General features: G+C 43.2%; 1 protein-coding gene across 2 annotated transcripts in view; it reads left to right on the top strand.

Annotated features, from left to right (window-relative positions):
* LOC135901986 (dynamin-binding protein-like) overlaps positions 1-17,203 on the top strand; it is a 52,244-nt gene extending 35,041 nt beyond the window's left edge. For both annotated transcript variants that reach the window (XM_065431879.2, XM_065431880.2), the window contains 6 exons: positions 695-877; positions 3,906-4,142; positions 5,488-5,677; positions 7,866-8,073; positions 10,431-11,088; positions 13,182-17,203. In XM_065431879.2, the coding sequence (XP_065287951.1) occupies positions 695-877; positions 3,906-4,142; positions 5,488-5,677; positions 7,866-8,073; positions 10,431-11,088; positions 13,182-13,367 (1,662 nt within the window). In that variant the 3' untranslated portion in view covers positions 13,368-17,203. The remainder of the gene's footprint in view (positions 1-694; positions 878-3,905; positions 4,143-5,487; positions 5,678-7,865; positions 8,074-10,430; positions 11,089-13,181) is intronic.
* The last annotated feature ends 2,439 nt before the right edge of the window (positions 17,204-19,642 follow it).

Here is a 19,642-nt window from a genome sequence, read left to right as displayed (position 1 = left end):
GCGAAGTCGAATTAGTCAGCAACTCGAAGCAAAGCAAGAGTTTGGTGAAATAGTTCTGCGGAAACCCGCAAGGTGGAGAGAGGTAATTAATGAAGGGAAAATGAGACATCCACCCGTTCGTAGCAATTGCTACAAACGGGTGGATGCAGCCCTGCATCTGCTAGCCGCCTGGTTAGCTCAGATGGTAGAGCGGCTGCCCCGTAAAGGCAGTGGTGGGTGCGTCATGAAAAGCTTGCAGGATTAGACAATTTTAGACAGATTAGAAAATGATGCACAATCCAGAATGTTGAGAAACAATGCAGCTTTTTGACTGGACATTCGAGATCAGGCAGTACCTGCTGTGAACTGAAAATTTCCGAGGCTGTGGTCTGGGATTCGCATCACACCTGCTAACCACCAGACGCAGGTGTCATCTGCTTAGGTGCTATTTAAAGGCTGGTAATAAGAAAAATGAGACAGTTAGCTGCCATGCAAATTTGCCAAGATAGCTGCAATAGTATACACTTCCCATTTATAACCAGTTCAGCCAAAGTGAGATTTTGTTCCAGTGGGTCTTAACCTTTGCACAGTGATAAGGTGTGTTAGGCAAGACTTGTTGAAGGAGAATACTGAGCAGTGTTAGAATACTCAGATGGGAGATTAAAATGTGAGAAAACAAACTGGGCTTACTGGCTGTCTTGGCGTCATGCTGCAGCTCTCGGAGGAACAGCAGCTGGCCAAGAACACGTACTGTGCGCTCAACGCGCAGCTTCTGGACGAGCTTCCCAAGCTGTGTGGAATAGCACGGGAAGTGCTGCAGTCATGCGCGCAGGAGTTCCTGCGCGCCCGCAAGACCTTCATCGGTCGCACCACACGCGAGATGCTCACCCTTATGGAGGTGAGTATTGTTCCCTGGGAGGCGTAAAGTGGTGGCTGTGGTAGTGGGATGTGTGCAGCCATTGAACCAATTTCCAATGGGAGGTTGCAGCTGGAGGGGCACCAGGAATAATGAAGCACTACTCGACTGCAACTGAATACTTAGGCCTTGACTCAACACACAACGTAGTGCAACATATGACACTACAAATAAGTGTCACCATCTTCTTGTCTGCCAGTCTAGTAGTTCCACTTGAGAGTGCTGCAGTGTTAATCTCCATCTATGTTATTTTCGTGCTGTTGTTTTCATTCATGATTAGTTCTGTGGAGGTAACCCTGTTCTTATTTTATTATTTGTCCCCTAGAGTCAATGCATTTCAGATGAAAAGTAGGGGCAGTAGAATTGCAGATGCTTAATCATGACCTTCTATCCATGTATCTACTTTGTATGTACAGTTAAACATCAATATAATGAACAAAGTATTTAACTTCCCATAGCCTCTTATCCATAGAACACCACGTATATAGAACCTCAATGTAACGAAGTGTGTTTGTGTGTAATTTCATTATAACAAAATCTCACTGCCGCCGCCGCAAAGGAGTGCAGAGACAATAAATGGAAACTTCTGCGGCCGCATTTCGATGGAGGTGAATTGCGAGAACACCCGTGTACTTAGATTTAGGTGCACGTTAAAGAACCCCAGGTGGTCGAAATTTATGGAGTCCTCCACTACAGCGTGCCTCATAATCAGAAAGTGGTTTTGGTGCATAAAACCCCATAAAAAAAAAGAAAACTTGGCGAAGAAATGGATATCTCAGTTCTTGAACATCGCCTAAGGCCTCCAGCTAAGCTATTATCGCCCTGGGAGTGGTAGGGGATAGACTGTGACATATCCTTTGTAGAGGCCACAAAGTACGCACGTCACCTCAAAATCGCTATGCATTTCCGTGAACTTCAATTGAAGTACTCCTGCTCAGAATTCTACACAGATGTGTCAAAATCACATGCTGGTGTATCTTATGCTGCTGTTGGTTCCTCTTTTTCAAAATCTGACATATTAAACCCACTAACAAGTATCTTCACTGCAGAAGTCTATGCAGTACTATCTGCAGTAAAACATATAAATAAATTAAAACTCGACAGAGCAATAGTATTACAGACTCGTTAAGTCTTGTAAAAGCGCTAATTTCTTTACAAAAGCATACAAATCCTGTTTTCATTGAACTTTACTCACTATTATGCAATATTTATCTATCACATAGACACGTAGTAATATGCTGGGTGCCTGGCCATAGAGGCATCGAGGGTAATGTAGTAGCTGACAAAATGGCCACATCACTCACATCACTAACCACTTTTCCTACGGCTGCTGTTCCCGTCACAGATCTGAAGCCTTTCTTACGAAAGAAACTGCAACAACACTGGTAACGCACGTGGAACGCAGAAACAAATAATAAACTGCACGTTATAAAGCCACAGTTAGGCTTTTGGCCCTCCCCAACAAAATCAAGGCGAACAGATGTCCTATTCTGTCGCCTCAGAATAGGGCACACATTTGGTAACCACAATTTTCTGCTTACTGGAAATGAACTGCCCACCTGTGGTCAATGTGGTGAGAGGCTGACCGTCCTCCACATCCTCTTGGAGTGTCGGAAAGCCAAATCTGAAAGAAAGATACATTTTTCTCTTGCATATCATTATTGCCTCCCTCTTCACCCATCTATGTTTCTTGCTAAAGAACCGTTTTTAAACGCCAAAGTAGTCCTCAAATTTTTAAATGATGTTGTCTTACATGTTACAAGCCCATTAAATTCGTAGTGCATCCTCTTTCCAGAGGATGCCGCTGTGATAGCTGTTTTGTATAGCACATGCCTCTAGGCTCTTGTGTCTCAAGGGCTCTAACAAGGCAGTGGTGCTCTAGTGAATTTTAGAATCTTATACATTTTTATATGGTATCATTATTTCGCAATGCACCTTAATGCTCATAGTACACGTCTTTTGTCATTGCAATAATCTTATTACACATAGACTTTATGCACATTAGAGCAAGCATTTTTTTAAGGCCCCTTTATAGCCACGTCATACAACTTCATAGAAGTCACAACTCCACTGCAAACTCATCAACATTGGCTTGGCACTCTTTGGCCATAGCTGGCCTTTGCACCAATAAACACCACGCATTCATTTATATGCTTCACCGCGATGCGGTTTGTATGCTTCGCTGTTTAACATGGCTGTACTGCTGCGAAGGTGGTTTGAAACGACAACGGCATTTTTGGGGGGCTCGAATATTTTGAATAGTAAAAGTGTCTTTCGAATCAAGTGCTAAGATGTTCAAATTGACTATACGAAGTTTCGAATATTCGCGCACTACTGTAGGAAGTATGAGCAGAACTTTTGCAAAACCCTTGTAAACATTTTAACAATTTCACCTATGCTTTAAATTTATATATCAAATTTAGCTGCTTGAGAAGCTTCAACAGATGCAGTTTAGAGAACTCTGGCACCTGCTTTTGGTGCAGAGCTACGGATTTGTAAATTTTGTGTTTCCATTCTTTGAAGACTTAGCAATTTTTGTGAATTTTCAAAATTTCGTTGGAAATAAATCAATATTCTGCTTCCTAGAGTCACTAGAGTTTAAGCTGCTCTCTCAAATGCAACACATTTCATTTAGATTAATCCATTGACTGTCAAATAAAAGCATTTGTGTGTGTTACTCATGCTTTTATCCAGAGTGTCGAATTTGACAAGATGCAGGAAAAAAATGACAATACACAAAGCCAATTCATTAGGCAGCGTTGTCCGAGTCTAACACGCCTCCAAATAATATGAAATACGGCAGAGTCAGCCTTGAGGTAAAGCTTTCTTTTAATGTAGCCTTTCTGTTGTTTCTCGAGGCAAAAGAGGGGAAAAAAAAAACTGACAAATTTTCGCCATGCTGTTAAGAAAGTTGAGTTGGCATTATCTCCAAAATGAGCTGCTATGCCTCTCATGAACCTGATATGGGAATTTGACTCACAGTGCTTTCTCCCCCTTCACCCTTTCCCAGCTTCCCATGATGCTTAGCGCCAAGGGCAACAGCAACGTGCTGGAGAACTTCCGCATCAAGCACACCCTGGTGCTCAAGACTCTTGCGGAGGAGCCAAGTGCGAGCGAGACCAACCTGTTCACCGGCCTCCTGGCCAAAGCCGAGGGTGGGGGCACCCTTTCCCGTAGTGCCGGGGCCAAGATGGCTGCCCGCCTAGGGCTTGGCTCTTCAGCAAGCGCAACCATCCCTGGCAAGCTGGTGAGTTTATACAGTAGACTTCTATTAATGTGACTCCAGTTAATTCGATCCTAACCAAATTCTCGGCCTGTGTCCGTGCAAGTCTATGGGCCCAAACATTTCTTATTTTGATCCTAAAATTGGCCTTCGTCGGATAATTTGAGCTTGACTAGTCACCACGCATGTGCCTGACCCCTATGGTGACCCCAATAGCATCTGCTTTAGTGGCAGCGTCATTCTCGGCCGAGCTTAGGGGACCGTGAATGTCTTGAACACACGTCGTCTCCTCTTGAAAGCGTATATATTCGGCCTGCCCTAGGAAAATTTTCAAGCAGTTACTTTAGCACACAGTGAATTATTACAGTATTTACCAGAGCCTAACTCGCACTTTTTTTCTGAAGAATTTGACCAGTTAACCGAGGTCGTGGGATTGTGTACTTTGCCGCAAACCACAGCTGTACTGGGACGAAGCTGACCTTGAAAACCGTGCGACAAAGCTGACTTAAAAAAAAAAAGCTGACCGCCATTGTGGAAATATACAGGCACTTGCCTATTTTTCTTGCTAAAAAATCGGGTACGTTTTAGATTTCTACTTTGTTTAGGAGCTTTAATGTCATTTATACATTAGTTTTCTATTTTGGACACATAGAAAGTGGTTGCGCGTTTTATTTGGTGGCGTGTTAGACTGGGACAATGTTGCCTAATGAATTGGCTTTGTGTTTTGTTGTTTCTTTTTTCTGCATCTTGTTTAATTCGACCCTCTGGATAATTCAATTAATTTCGTCGGTCCCATGAGGGTTGAATTAACCGAAGTTGATTATGAAATGCCTGTGGATCATTTTTGTGCTGCACAACTAATATTATCGTTTAGCTTTTTAGGAGACACCAGAATTCTTTAAGAAAATGTTTATTTTACATTGAAATGTGCAAAATACACCTACAACAAGAATATTCAACGTGAAAAAAAAGAAAATACATTTCACTGAAACCCCAAGCCACTTGTAGCTTCATGCGGAATTTGTAGGCAGTTCTTGTCGGATATAAAGCAGAGGTATAACATAGCATTATAGCATTTCCTCTGCTTTACCTGTGGGATACAACTGCCACCACGGTCCTTGACTCGGTCTTTCTCTTTCGCTTTGCTCTCAAAACAAAGTGAGTCGTGTGATAAACTTCTTCCTCATCCTCCGTTCCTGCTTTAACTGAACAAATGACAATTACAGCCTGTCATTTAGGGTTGGCTGAACACGTTCAGCCAGAAACTCTATGCCCGAAACCAAAACCTGGCAAGAAAAAATTTTCTTTTTGGGTTCGTTGCTCGTAAGCAGCACTTGTTCATAAATAGTGTACTTGCTCTCTTCCGCAGGAGCCTCAAACAGAAATGCAGCGGGTGTTTGTGCGCTCCAGCTATCCTGTGGAATTCGTCTACACTGTCGTGGAGGACTATGCCTCCTCCGACATTCTGGACATCAACCTCCGCACTGGCGACGTTGTTGGCGTGGTCAAGCAGCAAGACCCCATGGGCAACCCTGAACGGTGGTTTGTCGATAATGGAGGTGAACGCATTGATCATATTGATTGATTGATTGATTGAACACATTGATGCATAAATAAGTAATTCCACACAAGGTTCTTTAACTCCTTCCTTGCCATGGACAAGCTGGGTTCGTCCGTGCGTTCTGGTAAAAACAGCCACGGGTGAACTCACCTAAAATTGATGATACTTTTCATATTCTAGCCATGCCATGGATGAGCTAGTTTCATGTCACTAATTTGTGGTTCTGACAGATAACGGCACACAATTTGTGAGACAGCACTGCACAAGCTGATAATTGTAAAGGCCATGGTTATTATGACGTATGCGTTGCATACCAGCCAACTCTTTCTTTCTCCTAATCTCTACTCGAATATCGGCTACCTGCATTTGCCAATTCGTGCTGCTTACACTGAGAATTGTCGACATATGTTATGCTGGGGTATGCCTTTCCTCTGTTACATTGAGTTATTGCTTTTCACATGTTTCATTTCATTATTTCTTTTAAAGGGGCACTAAAGGCAATTACTAAGTCGACGTATACTGTTTAAATACCATTCCAGAAACCTCGCAGTGCTTGTTTCATGCCAAGAAAAGACTCAGTTTACCAGAAAATTGCATCTGAAGGGTCCAAATACCTTTATCACAATTAAAGTCTTCAGCCACCCAATTGGGGAGTGGTGATATTGCATATACCATCACCGACCGGCCTTTGCTGCTGTCAGCGAGTAAAACCGTGCCTGACAGATGGCGGTACAGTTTTGGGCACAAATCGCAAATGTGGGGCCATAGAAAAACCAAAACTATGCAGAGCGGTGGATTCGCCGCTGCAAACTGCTTTTGGTCAAGTGGCGTGGACAGTTCTGGCATCCCGTGACATTAAATGGAAGTGGAATTATCTGCTACTTTTAGTTTGTGCGAGAATTGCGAGCCAGCAAAACCAGCACAGCGTTACACATTAACAAACTACTGAAAAGTGAAAGTGCGTGCAGCGCAGAGTCAAGCAAGAATGAAACCTTTTGATCGCCCACATCGTTTTCAGCTAAAGGGGGCGAAAACAGACATATCTTCATTTTCAACTGTAGTGTCAGTGTATCTTTTTTTAATGAAATAGAACTGGACAAGTAGCATTTTCTTTTGTCTTATAATGCAATATAAGGATGTTTTTATAATTAGTTGTTGAGTATTAGCAACAGAATATAAATGAGGAATGCCTTCGTCATCGGGCCAGTACTTGTAATGTCCTGCATTTACCTCAATTTCTCGATTACTAAGGCTCTGTTCGCGACAATATTGAGGCCTTAGAGATTCTCGAGCACTAATCTATCACTTTAGCTTAACTTACTATTTGCCTTTAGTGTCCCTTTAATCACTGCGATTATCATGCTTATCAGGTGCAATGCATTTACAATATCAGAATTATTACACCTCAAGCACTGCAGCTTTATCAGGTGTCCATAATGAATGTAGCCTGTTCTTGAAAGGATTTCAGCAGCAATCACTCAGATATGCAATTATCAGCATTTTTTGCTTTCCTTGCAAAGACTTCCCCAGATAAGCACTAGAAATTCACCACAATCCATTGTAACTTTTTTTACCCTAAATGTTTACTGAATCTTTCATTAGAAGTTTTCTTAAAGAATCTGCCATTCACTAAATTCACTCACATCCAATGGAAAATGCAATAAAATGACATTGTCGACAGTTACACTGTATGAAAGGAGCCAATCACAAAAACTGTGTTACCCGCCTTGGTTGCTCAGTGGCTATGGTGTTGGGCTGCTGAGCACGAGGTCGCGGGTTCGAATCCCGGCCACGGCGGCCGCATTTCGATGGGGGCGAAATGCGAAAACACCCGTGTACTTAGATTTAGGTGCACGTTAAAGAACCCCGGGTGGTCGAAATTTCCGGAGTCCTCCACTACGGCGTGCCTCATAATCAGAAAGTGGTTTTGGCACGTAAAACCCCATAATCTAATCTAATCTAAAAACTGTGTCATTCGATCGCTGACCTTAGTCGTTCCTCTCATTGTCAACAATTTGTTCAAATCTTACAGTCATACTAATTGTTTTGTTATTTGAATTCTGTTGTCCTGTGATTGTCTACCTGAATGCTGCCTCCTGCAAGTAGAAAATGTAAAAATTTTTGTATAGACACTGAGCTGCCAGTGAACCAGTTGGTAAGTTGTCATTGATTGATTGGCTTTGCAGCAACCAAAGGTTTTGTGGCGGCCAAGTTCCTGCGACCGCTGCACCGGCCGCAGGGGCGCCCCGATTCGCACCTGCGCGTGTCCCCGCAGCCGCCAGCGGCGGTCGGGTACGACCCACCACCGCCATACAGTGCCACCGACCCCCTGAGGCCACGAACCCCAACACAGGTGTCACGAGCAAGTCCAAGCCCACAGCCTGCAGAAGAAAGGTGGGCGTCAGGTGCAGGGGAAACCTCAGCGTACACCGCAACCAAATTAAAATGTTTGCGGGGCATTCACAATATACAGATGTCATGCTGAGCTTCACTCTTCCGCCGCAAAGCATGCCGGTAGTACGTAGTAGTCATTAGCGGGCTGAAGGGTGACTGTGGTAAAAAGCATGTACTGTTCTACCATGACAACCAGCCTAGCCTTCGAGATCAATAGGCAGGGAGGTAAAAAAGAAAATTCACCGACAATTACGATACTCCTTAGTACAAAATTTGAGCACAGCTATATACCAGTTTTCATTTTGCGATGCATTGGTTGGCGTGGACAATCTGTCTCGTGCGGCACGATGCAAACAGAGCAAAGTGCGGCGCCATTGCCTTGCTAATTGGGAGATTGTGAGAGCCAGTGCATGGGTGGCACGTGTGGCCGTGGTTCACAGCAGCCACCGCTGACAGAACTCCGCTCAGGCAGCAGTTTGTTTCCATATATGGTATCGGTAGCGTCACTGGCGAACCGACAATGTGTGCTACTGTGGAGCCATGTTGTAGCGTTCATTGCTGCAAAGCCTCTCGTGTGTGCCGCTACGCGTTTCTTCTCACCCTCTCACCATACCCTTTTCCTCTTCCTCTGGTTTCCGCCCCGTGGTTCTGTGGCATGCTCCTCCTCCGTTTTCCTCCTTGTCCTCTCTTTGCTATCCCTGCCTTCATCCCCCACTGTGCTCCACGTTCGCTCTTTCATCCTTCGCTGTGCCCGTTCGCTCGCTTACGTGGGACGCCAATGCTTGCCCCAGGAATGGCCTCCTAAGAGCTGTACTCTAAAAAAACATTCTATAATAAGATCGAAGTTGAGGACAAGCAACCCTCAACTTCCCCCGTTGATTTCCTGGAAGGACTCACAATAACGCTTTCCTCAACATAGCTCTCAATATTGCCTTGAACCCAAACGCGGCGGAAAATCAATGAGGACTACTTTCATTGTGATGTTGGCAGGGCTGCTGTGCGTGAACTCGTGAGTGCGTGAATTCCATCTATTCATTGCAGAGGGATGTCGGCACATCTTCAGTTGCCTTGACCAGCAAACAGACTGCCTATCTTTATGTTGAACCCGCCGTGGTTGCTTAGTGGCTATTGTGTTGGGCTGCTAAGCACAAGGTTGCGGGTTCGAATCTCAGCCACGGTGGCTGCATTTCAATGGGGGAGAAATGCGAAAACACCCATGTACTTAGATTTAGGTGCATGTTAAAGGATACCAAGTGGTTCAAATTTCCAGAGTCCCGCACTATGGCATGCCTCATAACCAGATCATGGTGCAATCGGATTGCGGCATGTAAAACCTCGTAATTTTAATTTTTCTCTTTACGTTGAATGAAAGGGTGCTCCCCTTTGCTGATGTAGTTTTTGTTTAGGCTGGTGTGTTGAATTTCTCTCGCTTTGGCCCGACTCCTCTGCTTCTTGAATGTTTATACCGGGGTTCCATAAAAGCAGTTGTGTAGTACTTTGTACTAGTTAGTGCTCTGTCTCATCTGCTTTTTTTTTTGTCCTCTCTATTTTTCTTTTACAATGAAGCTGCTAAGGGCTAGTTCCTCCAGGATTGTGTCCATGTGTACACACAGACTCCCCATACGTGGGCTGATCCCGAAAATAGTGCAATGCCGGGTCGATCTGTGGCAGAGGTAAAGCAGGCATTAATCACTCTCCATACGTGGGCCGATCCCAAAGATAGTGCAAGTGCCAGGCCGACCCGCGGCGGAGGTGAAGCAGGCGTTAAACGCTCCCCATACGTGTGGCGATCCCGAAGATTGTGCAATTTTGGGTCAACCCACACCGGAAGTGCAATTTGCCATTAAGGGGCTCAATACACAGCTTCGCTGCTCGTCCTTCCTCACAGAGTGGAAGCGCACTGAGTTCTTTGCAATTTTTTCATCATGCAGTCATACCAACAAGATCAAATTTAGATTACATTGCAGTGTAACCGGTAGCAAGACAATTTGTGAACTTTAGGAGGATGAAGTGGGCAAGTTGGAAGTGATCCATCATAAGCAATGTGCAAATGGGCTACCAAGATAGAAAAAAAAGCACAGGATGCTTTCTTCAAGCATGCAGCTCCACACCATAAGTACTACTGTATCCCCTATTATAATAGTTTGAAAGTTAGTCACTTTTCACCTTAATTAAGTTAGTGAGTTTCATACGAGTTGTCATGGCCAACCACAGAAATAGTATGCTGCCCATTAGGATAACCTCTTTACCTCTACTACAGTGTTTCTTTAAGGACTACCTGAGGTATTCATTGAAACATCCATTACATTTTGCCGCTGTGGCTTGTTTCCAATCTGTGTCTTCATCATAAATTGCAGGAAACCATACACATATGCTGAAATATCACGGCCGCTGACACCAAGTGGAGGTGGTGCAGGCCAAGCCACCGTCACAAGTCACCTGTCAAGCCAAGCCATCAACTCAAGTGGCTATAACCCGAGTTACTCCAATTCCTTGTCTCCGTCGTCAGCTGTCAATGTTCCGAATGGGTCTATCTCCAGTGGACATCCATCACCTTCCGCTGTACCTTCAGTCGTCTGCCCTTCATCTGCCGACTCGTCACCTGGCAATCAACGTCGAAGCTCGCTAGGGCAGATGCCGGGGAGTCATGGCAGGCCCACCGACGCCACCACGAGAACAGTTGCTGGAAGTGCAGAGAAGGGTGGCGATGTGACGTGCTACAACTACTCGTTTGCAACCAACCAGGCGGAGCGTCACACCTATGAGGAAATTCCGGAAGAGAACGGCCCCTCCATTGGGTCGCCGATTCGAGAGCCGGAGACCACAGGCTCTCGGTATGCCAACCTTGAGTTCGACCCGCTCTCTGAGGGTGGAACCAAGGCACCAGGTGCGGCGCCTCCACTGCGCAAACAGAGGGAAGCAGACGAGACGAAAACAGCAGACGTGGGCTCTCGCTACGGAAACCTTAATGCTTTGGGAGCATCCGCAGTGGGTAGCCCTCCTATTGTCAATGAGGTAAGACCCGTGTTTTTTTTTTTTGCTTATTTTAGGCAGAGCTGTCCTATGTCTAGGATTTTGTGTAACTACCTGTTGAAATCTCTAATGGAAGTTCCACCACTACTGCTGGCACACAGTTTAACACTTTCATGATTGTGCCTGTTCCGATCGATAGCATGCTATCGACGGCTACAAATTCAAATTTTTCTGCTCTCCAATCGCTTCTGGACAGCTAGCGCCATCTAATGGATTAAAAAGAAACTGTTTTATCGGTTCGTTTTTGTGTTTCACTTTTCTGCCGCGTGGGAATCTTTAAAGTGCCATTGTAGTCGGGGCGAAGAGGGCTCTTTCGGAGATGTAGTTGACATCACACCCTGCTGCTCCACGGAAACGGTAAATTTCGACAGACTCCAATGCATCTGAGCTTGAATTTCCAGATGATGGTAGCAGCACAGACTTGGAAGACGACTTCGATTTGTCAGACTTTAGTACAAACAGTAAAAGAGCATCAAACCACCCCAGAACATCAACAGGCACCTGCCGGTGATTTTCGCTTTCTTCTCGGACCGTTTCATCACTGCCGCGCATTGATTTAGGTATATCCGGCATGTTCTAAGGGTCACAGCTTTTACCTGCAGGGTCTCAGCACCACTCGAAAAAAACCGAATGATGGAATTAATCACTGGCGGCTGCGCAGAAAGTGGAGCTTTGTGGATGAACATGGCTGGAAGTGGACTTTGGCATCACGCTCTGGAGTGCCACGTGGAGGTTCACTAGGGCTAATGTTTTTCTATGTATCTAAAGAAATTTTGTACATACAAACCTTATATTTGCAGGATTATTGCATATGGCCCCTGTGTTCAAAATGTATATTTCGAATGTTTTTTATGTTCATTTTGTGGAAAGCAGCATTGATGTGTTCAAGGATTATTTTCATTTTTGTTACAATGTTCTTCTTTTAATAATATTTTTTTTACTATTTTTTATTAATACCGTTGGAAAGGTAATTCCTTCCTCTACAATTTGATACCATACACTTTTACATCAAGCATTTTCTGTGGCAAGAGAAAGGATATTTCATAGACCACCCAAAAACTACAGATTTTCCCGTGGTCACGAAAGTGGTAAAATGAAGTGGTGTACTGCAGGCTGCTTATCAGACGTGCTGATCTTAGTGCCATTGTTGTGGAGCAGCTAAGTTGAGTGTAGTCAACATTTGCCATTTCTTTGTGTTTTGCCTTCCCACCAAGCCTGCTGACCTTTTCTCATAGCCTTTTCTTTCCTTTTAGTTGTGGTCTTTCGTGGGGCTTCGTTCTTTAATGCAGGGTTGTTTTGCAGCAAGGCTTTACATCAGCGTTTTGTTGAGACAGAGCAGAATGTTCGTCACTGCTGTTGTGTGTTTTAATTGTAGTGATCTTTTATCTTGGCACGCTCAGTTTGCCTTGGGTATCTTGAGAATGCTTGTCAAATGCACTGCTCTTGCACTTATCTACATTAGGCTGTGTACTCAAATAATCCTACGCTTTCTTTTTTATGAAGTTATTGTTATAGATATTAAGAAGACTCCTAAACATACAATGTTCATGCTTCTTTTCTTAATGGAACATTTGTTGACTTCAATTCATTAAGCACAAATTTTAGCTTCTGTCATTAATAGTTTAGTGGCTTACTTGGTATATCTCTTGGCTAACAAAATTACACTACCTGCTCATTGTGTCAAAATAGATGTATTAAACATCTTGGCTGCAGTAGGCAATTTGACAGAAAAGCCGCCTCTCATGTGCACAACAAAGCCATGATAATTGAGGACTTCAAAATATGGTTGCCACCTCACGAGTAAATGCTACTTCAGGTTACTTATCATGAAACTAGGCAGCGAAAACAAGTTGAGGTTTGTAAACAACCTTCAGTGCCTGTTTTGGCCTTACTGGTGCCTAGAAAGAGGCTTTGGGTGTGGCACCTAAAACCCATATCTTCAATGCCTAAAAGTCTGGCCTCTAGTGATCAGGCATGCCGCATGACATGGTTGCTGCAAGGATATGTAATCGCAGGGGGTACCTATGCATGACAAAATTTGGAATCTAAAACCTTGCCGTTTTCTTTTCACACAGTACTTCTATGCGCTGTACCCGTTTTCGGCAGCCGGTGCTCACCAGCTCAGTGTGGCCCAGGGACAGGTGTTGCTGGTGATCCACCAGTGTGACCTGCATGCGAACCCTGAGTGGTGGTTTGTCCAGGATCGCCATGGAAACCAGGGATATGTGCCTGGAAACTACCTGCACCCTTACACACTGTGACGTCATTGCTAGAGACGACAGTAGCTGGGCACCACCTTCAGTTACACCACATCGATGTCGATATGAACTCCCCCCATGATGACGAACTGTGGCTTCTCAGTTCCCGTGTGGATCAGTTTTGAAAGCGTAGCCTTGCGGACGTCACTGACAACTTGTGCTGCAGCTTATTCCCCTGACGCAGCTCTTTTCAGTAGTCAAGTGCTACTGTAACATGTGACCTGAGTTGTACTGTTGATACCCTCACTTGTTGACCGTCTGCAAAACATCACTGGTGTCGTCTTGTCATTGTCCTACACTCCTTTGCACCAGAGTTGGAACAAGGAGACAGAGGCTCAAGAAAGGGCTGGAACTCCTGGTTTACCACTTTCCACACCACAGTCCTCAGCTAGCGCTTTTTTCTTCACTGACCCGTGTGTTTTCTTCCTGTGATCCAAGCCTTGCATTGGGGTGTCCCAGTCAAAGATGTTGCAAGTCCACCACAGCTACTGGTATGCTTTGTTAGCCTACACTTACTTGTGGATGGACATGCGCCATGTGTTCAATCCTAGCGATGACAACTGTCTGCACATATTTCACTGGTGGTGCTTGCTGTAGGCCTGTGACACTTGTTTCATGTGAACAAAGCTGCTTAAGCCATCCAGACTCACACTGTGTGCAGCTACGTTGTGTGTTGCAGCTTCCAAGACTTCGGTTGCGACTCATTGGGTGCCTCATCTTCTGACGTCGCCCTCTGACTCTTTTTGCCGTCAGCTCGGGATTTGCTTCCACTGCCAAAGTCTGCCAGCTTATACACATATGATATTGTTTTTTAGCTCCAGGAAGCTGGGGCACATCATGATGATCGAATTTTCTACGGTAACTTCTTCACTGCAGTTTATGATTACTGTAACAGAAAAGCTTCTGTGCATTAAAAAAATAATAATGCTTTTTTTAAATGTTCACCACGCGTCAACAATTAAGCAGTTACGAAAAATCTTTCACAAGTGAAGTGGACAAACCGCAACTGTATGCTGTGCTTAGCAGTTACTGGCAGCTTGTGTTGTACCAAATGTTCCTGTGACACTGTTTCAGTGGAGGCAAATTGATTTCACCATTGTATGCTACCCGCTCAATTTGTGCTTTGTCATCTGCCAATTCATTTGTGAGGAATATTGCTTCGAATCACTATAAGTCACTTATTTGCTTTCAAAGCTTCATCTAGTTGTTAGAAAATTGTATTTCGTATCACCAACTTCGACTCAAAGTATTATTTCAGGGCTGATACCTAACGCCTAAACTGAGACAAGCACTTAGTTTTAAATCAAGTCATAACCGTACCAGATTATTGCTCACTTCAGACAATGATATAGGGCTTGCGCTGGCAGTTTATGATGAAAGAAGGACTTTCAGAAAAGCTAGAGATACTGCTTCTTTAGTTATTGACCAAAGTGCATTGTGTAATGGGATTTTGGGGCTGCACCTTTTATCTGCAGGAAAACTCTTTGGATTTTTGTCACTGATTATTAACACTGATCAGTGTCATGTTTGAAGCAGCTACAAGGCACATTAAGGTGTCAAAACATTAAAGGAAAACAGTTAGAGAAAACCCAAGGCAAACAGTGAAATATTTTTCCTGTATCAGTTTGAGACGTTTCCATGCGTCACGTGTGGTCACTGGTTGAGATTACACAAAGTGCTGATGGTGCAATGTACCAACCGTATGATCGGTAGAAGCAGGGTGCTAATTTAGGCTGCTGTCTGTGCATACTTGTTAAAAAAAAACAAGAAACCATGTTTACATGACATGAAGCAGATGACAGGACATGAAGCAAAGAACTAGACATGGCAGCAGATGACAGGAGATAAAACTGTGCTCATGCTTGTTGCCTGCTTTGCGTACAACTGTAAGCATTGTTTTTATTTTTTAATCGTTTTCTCCAGAGTATAGTGTGCTATAGTCAAAGGCTGTTGCAGTCTTGCGTTGCTCAGGGTCAACGATCGACCATGTAAATGTTCTAGACTACCAACAAAAAGTGGCGTAGAAGAAAGAGCGTAAAGATTTTTTGCCGTTCTGAATGTGGCATCAGCAGTGAAGCTTTCGGCTTTGTCATCAGAAATATCCACTTAGTTGAGGCCTGCAAGGGCTATTTGCAACTCCGGTTTCACACACGACTGCTCAGTAAGTGTTTAAGAGCTATGCCTGGTGTTAACCCTTCAGTAGTGCCCAATATTTGGTGCTGCAGGATGTACAGTGCTCAACAATTCAAACGGTATCACACGGAAGCGAGAGCCCTTGTGATGCATTGTGACTGCATCGAGCCCCTCAGTGATCACTGAGGGTTCACAGGTGGCTCAAAAAGTGGAGGCCGCCACACGGTCCAAGTACTATCGTGTTTCAATCCCTGAGCACTCTACAGGATGGCACAATACACAAAGAAAAGCCTAATTGGTAATAAAGGACTAAGAAATACCACAGAAGTGATAGTTCAAACATTTCTTAGCAATACTTGCCAAGTAGCCGTCGTTTTGAACAATCTGTTCTGTGGTACTTCATTGCTTTCTGGGCTAAAGTAAGGAGAAACAATGTTCTTAAATGTAAACCAGGCGTTCTCTTCCATATTGAGCTCGCCTGTAAATTGAGGCTGTGATGCATATGAGTCGTACAGCTACACCATTTCAAAAGGAAGGTATAAGTTGATCAAAAAGTTGGCTCAAAGCATCACTAATGGCATCTATTAGGCAACTGCACTAGTCTTAGCAGTGGTACAAATGGTACTTGATTGCTTTCTTGTCTTAGCGGTGATGTTTGGTAGTGATTTTGTTGGCAGCTGGTTTTGAGGCAGTTCATTTTACGGTGCTGTGAGACTTGTAAGGGTGTTGCAAATGAGTATTTGTGGTGACATTGTCTTCTTCCTTTTCTTTCTTATTCGTCTGTTGAGTTCTGAAGCACAAGGATTCTGAAAGCCAAGAAAGCATCATTGTCAGTGTTATGCTTGCAGCTCACAAACATTGAGAACTCTGGTTTAAAGTACTACATCCATTCCAGTGTCAGTTTGCACTTCACAATGCTTGGGTTATTTAAAGGATGTCTTGCGATGTACTGGTTTAGGAAGGGCCAAGGAGTTTGTGACCACTATGCTGTGCGGTACTTCTGCACCATGTCTTGGTAATTTGTTTATCAGCACTGCTTTTAATGGCACCTTAAATTATTTTGGCCACAGTAGTTTGAATGAAAAATTGCGGCACCATTTCAGTATAGGTGCAACGTATTGTGTTGTGCATAGTAAACTAAACAATAAAGTACTTAACCCTAGTTTGACCTTTTGTAAAGCAACAATTTCAGATTAGTGTTAGTGTAATATTTGCCAGATTTTTTTAGGACTAACATTTCAGTCGTGGCCCTATAATGCTTTTTTGTTAGCGTTCTTTCTTTTGCAGTTCCTACTGTACTTAGATGTAAGTATAGAATCAAAGGTAAAGGCAACCACATGGAATCTTCATCCTTGTATCTAGGACTACTGGCTTCCATGATAAACCCAAAAATAAATTTGTTCATTCAGTTTGGTTGTGTCAACTCATGTACAGTATAAGGCCAATTTCATATTCATGCAGCTGTACATTAAACTTGTAAATAGAATTCCCCCTTTCTTGTTCTGTAGCTTCTTCTGGCCAGCTCGGTTTGTTTCTTCCTTTCCTTGTTGCGCTGTAATAATTTTACAATGCAATGCCAACTCACCCAATCCTCAACACTAGTGCCCCTTTGAGTCTGTCCTTTGTTTCGCAAGCATTGGTAGATGGATGTGGCTGTAATTTTCTTGGAATTGCTTTCACTTGTTTGATGATCAAATTTATAGGAGCCCTGGCCCTTGCGCCACTAAACACCGCGCATTCATTGAAATTTGTACGAGTGCTGATGGACAGATGGATAGCTTTGTCTTTGGCAAATATGCTTCGCACACAGCTTGTACCTAAAGTGCAGAAACTATTGTTCATAGGCAACAGGCTCTGTATTGTCACATTGCCACACAACAGCGCAGGGCATGGGTACCTCCCGATATCTAAGATCGACTGCGGATATCAGAATGGATTCAAAGTAACTGGCACCTTCAACTGGCAGCACATAACACACACGACCACCTGTGTTTTCTGTTTTTCTCACTCGTAATGTCACATTGTCACAACATAACTACCTTTACAATGAAGTGCTTTATGATAAGATCGCTTGTGCAACTGCAAGTCATGGTGACAGCTTTTAGTGATCGAAAGGTAGCTCATAATAATCGGGCACATCATGATGTAAACCATGATCTACATTATTGTATTGGGACGAATGTACGAGTGGAAACTGTCTTGCTCTTTGTATAAAGCATGCGAGGTTCAAATACTGAAACATAGGTGCACATTGTTTTTAGTGGAGCTCTATCTTTCCTTTTATTTATGGATTTTTTTTTTCATTTTTGAGGCTGCAAAGTTATTATATGGGGCTATTTGCTGACCTGAATCTTTTGCAAAGTGTTTGTGTTACAGGGTTGTGTTTTATGTGTCACTGTGAAGAATCTGTTGAGCTAGTAGATGCTTCCGCCATTTGTGTATGTTCCACTACTTGGTTGAGTTTGATAAATGTTGGTTATGATGGCAGCATGCAATGAAGATGGCAATGCATGAAGAAAGAATCTGTGTAGATCAAAGTGCAGCCTTCTTTGTGCTGGCACCACAGTGAAACAGTCATGTGAACGCTGAACTTTCAGAAGGTATTTTGGAAGCACATAGCCATTGGCAAAGCCCATTCACTTCTTTTTTTTTTTCATTCTGCTCAGTTTTACTGTCTTCGTGAAAGGGTTCCAAAGTGGAATGCTGGAGCGAGTAAGGTGTACTGAAACCAAAATAAGACTGACATCAAGGCAACAAAGAGCTGTAGCTTGTGATGACAATTTTCTAGCTTTCTCACAGTTCTGATAGTACAAGTTTTCCAGGGCGTGTGTTTGTGTTGCAGCTTTTATCGTGCTAATTGAACATTGAGACAAATTTCTTCATTTACCACAAAGCCTTACTTCAGCCAAATGGAGGGCCAATTGCAGCTGCCAAAAGCGAATGGTAATATTTTATACGTAATCTCAGATTCTTTTTACAGAAGAGCAAAAATCACTTGTGATGTGAACTGACACCAGATGGCACTTAATAGTACACTTTCCATGGCTTCAGTTTTTGTTCATACAATACTCATCTCTATTTTTTGGGAGTGCCGAATTTTCTATTTACATTTAATGCCTTGTCACTCGTGGTGTATTGAGTGTGCTGCGTTTATTAGGCATGAATTTGTGCATGTGCTTGCAATTTCCTTTTTCTTAACAAGATGACTATTCTGTCTGACCTGCTAATGGTTACATGTTACATACACCTTTATTTGTTGATACTTTCAACCCTTTTGAAATGTATAAACTTGGGTAATGACATAGAATTTCATAGTAAGCTTAATATGGAACTGTATAGGTAATGATACACAAATCTATATGTTAACTTCACTGCTTCCAAAGTCTGATGGTGACTTGTATACGGTGCATTAATAATAGATAAGTTTACATTACAAAAGCTTCAATATTTGCTCCGACATAAAAAGTTTGGTGTTGAAGTAGCATTTATGTTCTATACCTGTACATTGATGCATTTTTGGACAGGGCTGCATTAGCATTCTAGTGTTGCACATATGCATTCAAGATGTTCCACTTTCATGTAGGTTGCAGATAAAAATATATATAGATTTTACTTCCTCGTGTTAATGCTGTGATACTGGCACACTACCAGTTCTGTACTTTCCTGCGTCAGAATGGGGCATTATGTGGCTCCGAGGTAGCTATACTGTGGTTTATACGTGGATAAATATGTATGTTGTATATGAATGTACCAGCCTAATTGCCCGGTTGGTTCATGGTTAAAGCGAAGAGAGTTCGTTGACTTGTAAGCGCTTCAAAACAGATAACGTGAGTTTTCGAGCTAGCGACGTGCGACAAACTCTCCCGGCGTGTGTTACGTAATCCAAGTGAAAGTCACAATTCAGCGAGTCTCAAAGTGAGGTTTTTAGTACTTATAGCGTTATAGTGGTTAGCCGTTAAGAATTCTATTTTTTTGAATTTGTTCGACGCTCCGTTCATTGTCATTCATGCAGAGTGCTTGACTGAGTTTTCCTTGCGTCACTTTCACCAACTCTTGTCATTCCTTTGGTTTTTGACTTTGTTGCGTTTGTTGACTGACATTATTTTGCCTTGTTCAGCCTTTTCATTCTACGCCATTAAATGAAA

This window comes from Dermacentor albipictus, chromosome 9, assembly GCF_038994185.2.
Source record: "Dermacentor albipictus isolate Rhodes 1998 colony chromosome 9, USDA_Dalb.pri_finalv2, whole genome shotgun sequence".
NCBI classification, from domain to species: domain Eukaryota; kingdom Metazoa; phylum Arthropoda; class Arachnida; order Ixodida; family Ixodidae; genus Dermacentor; species Dermacentor albipictus.
The sequence above is the reverse complement of the archived record's forward strand: the minus strand, read 5'-3'. Positions and strand labels throughout refer to the sequence as shown.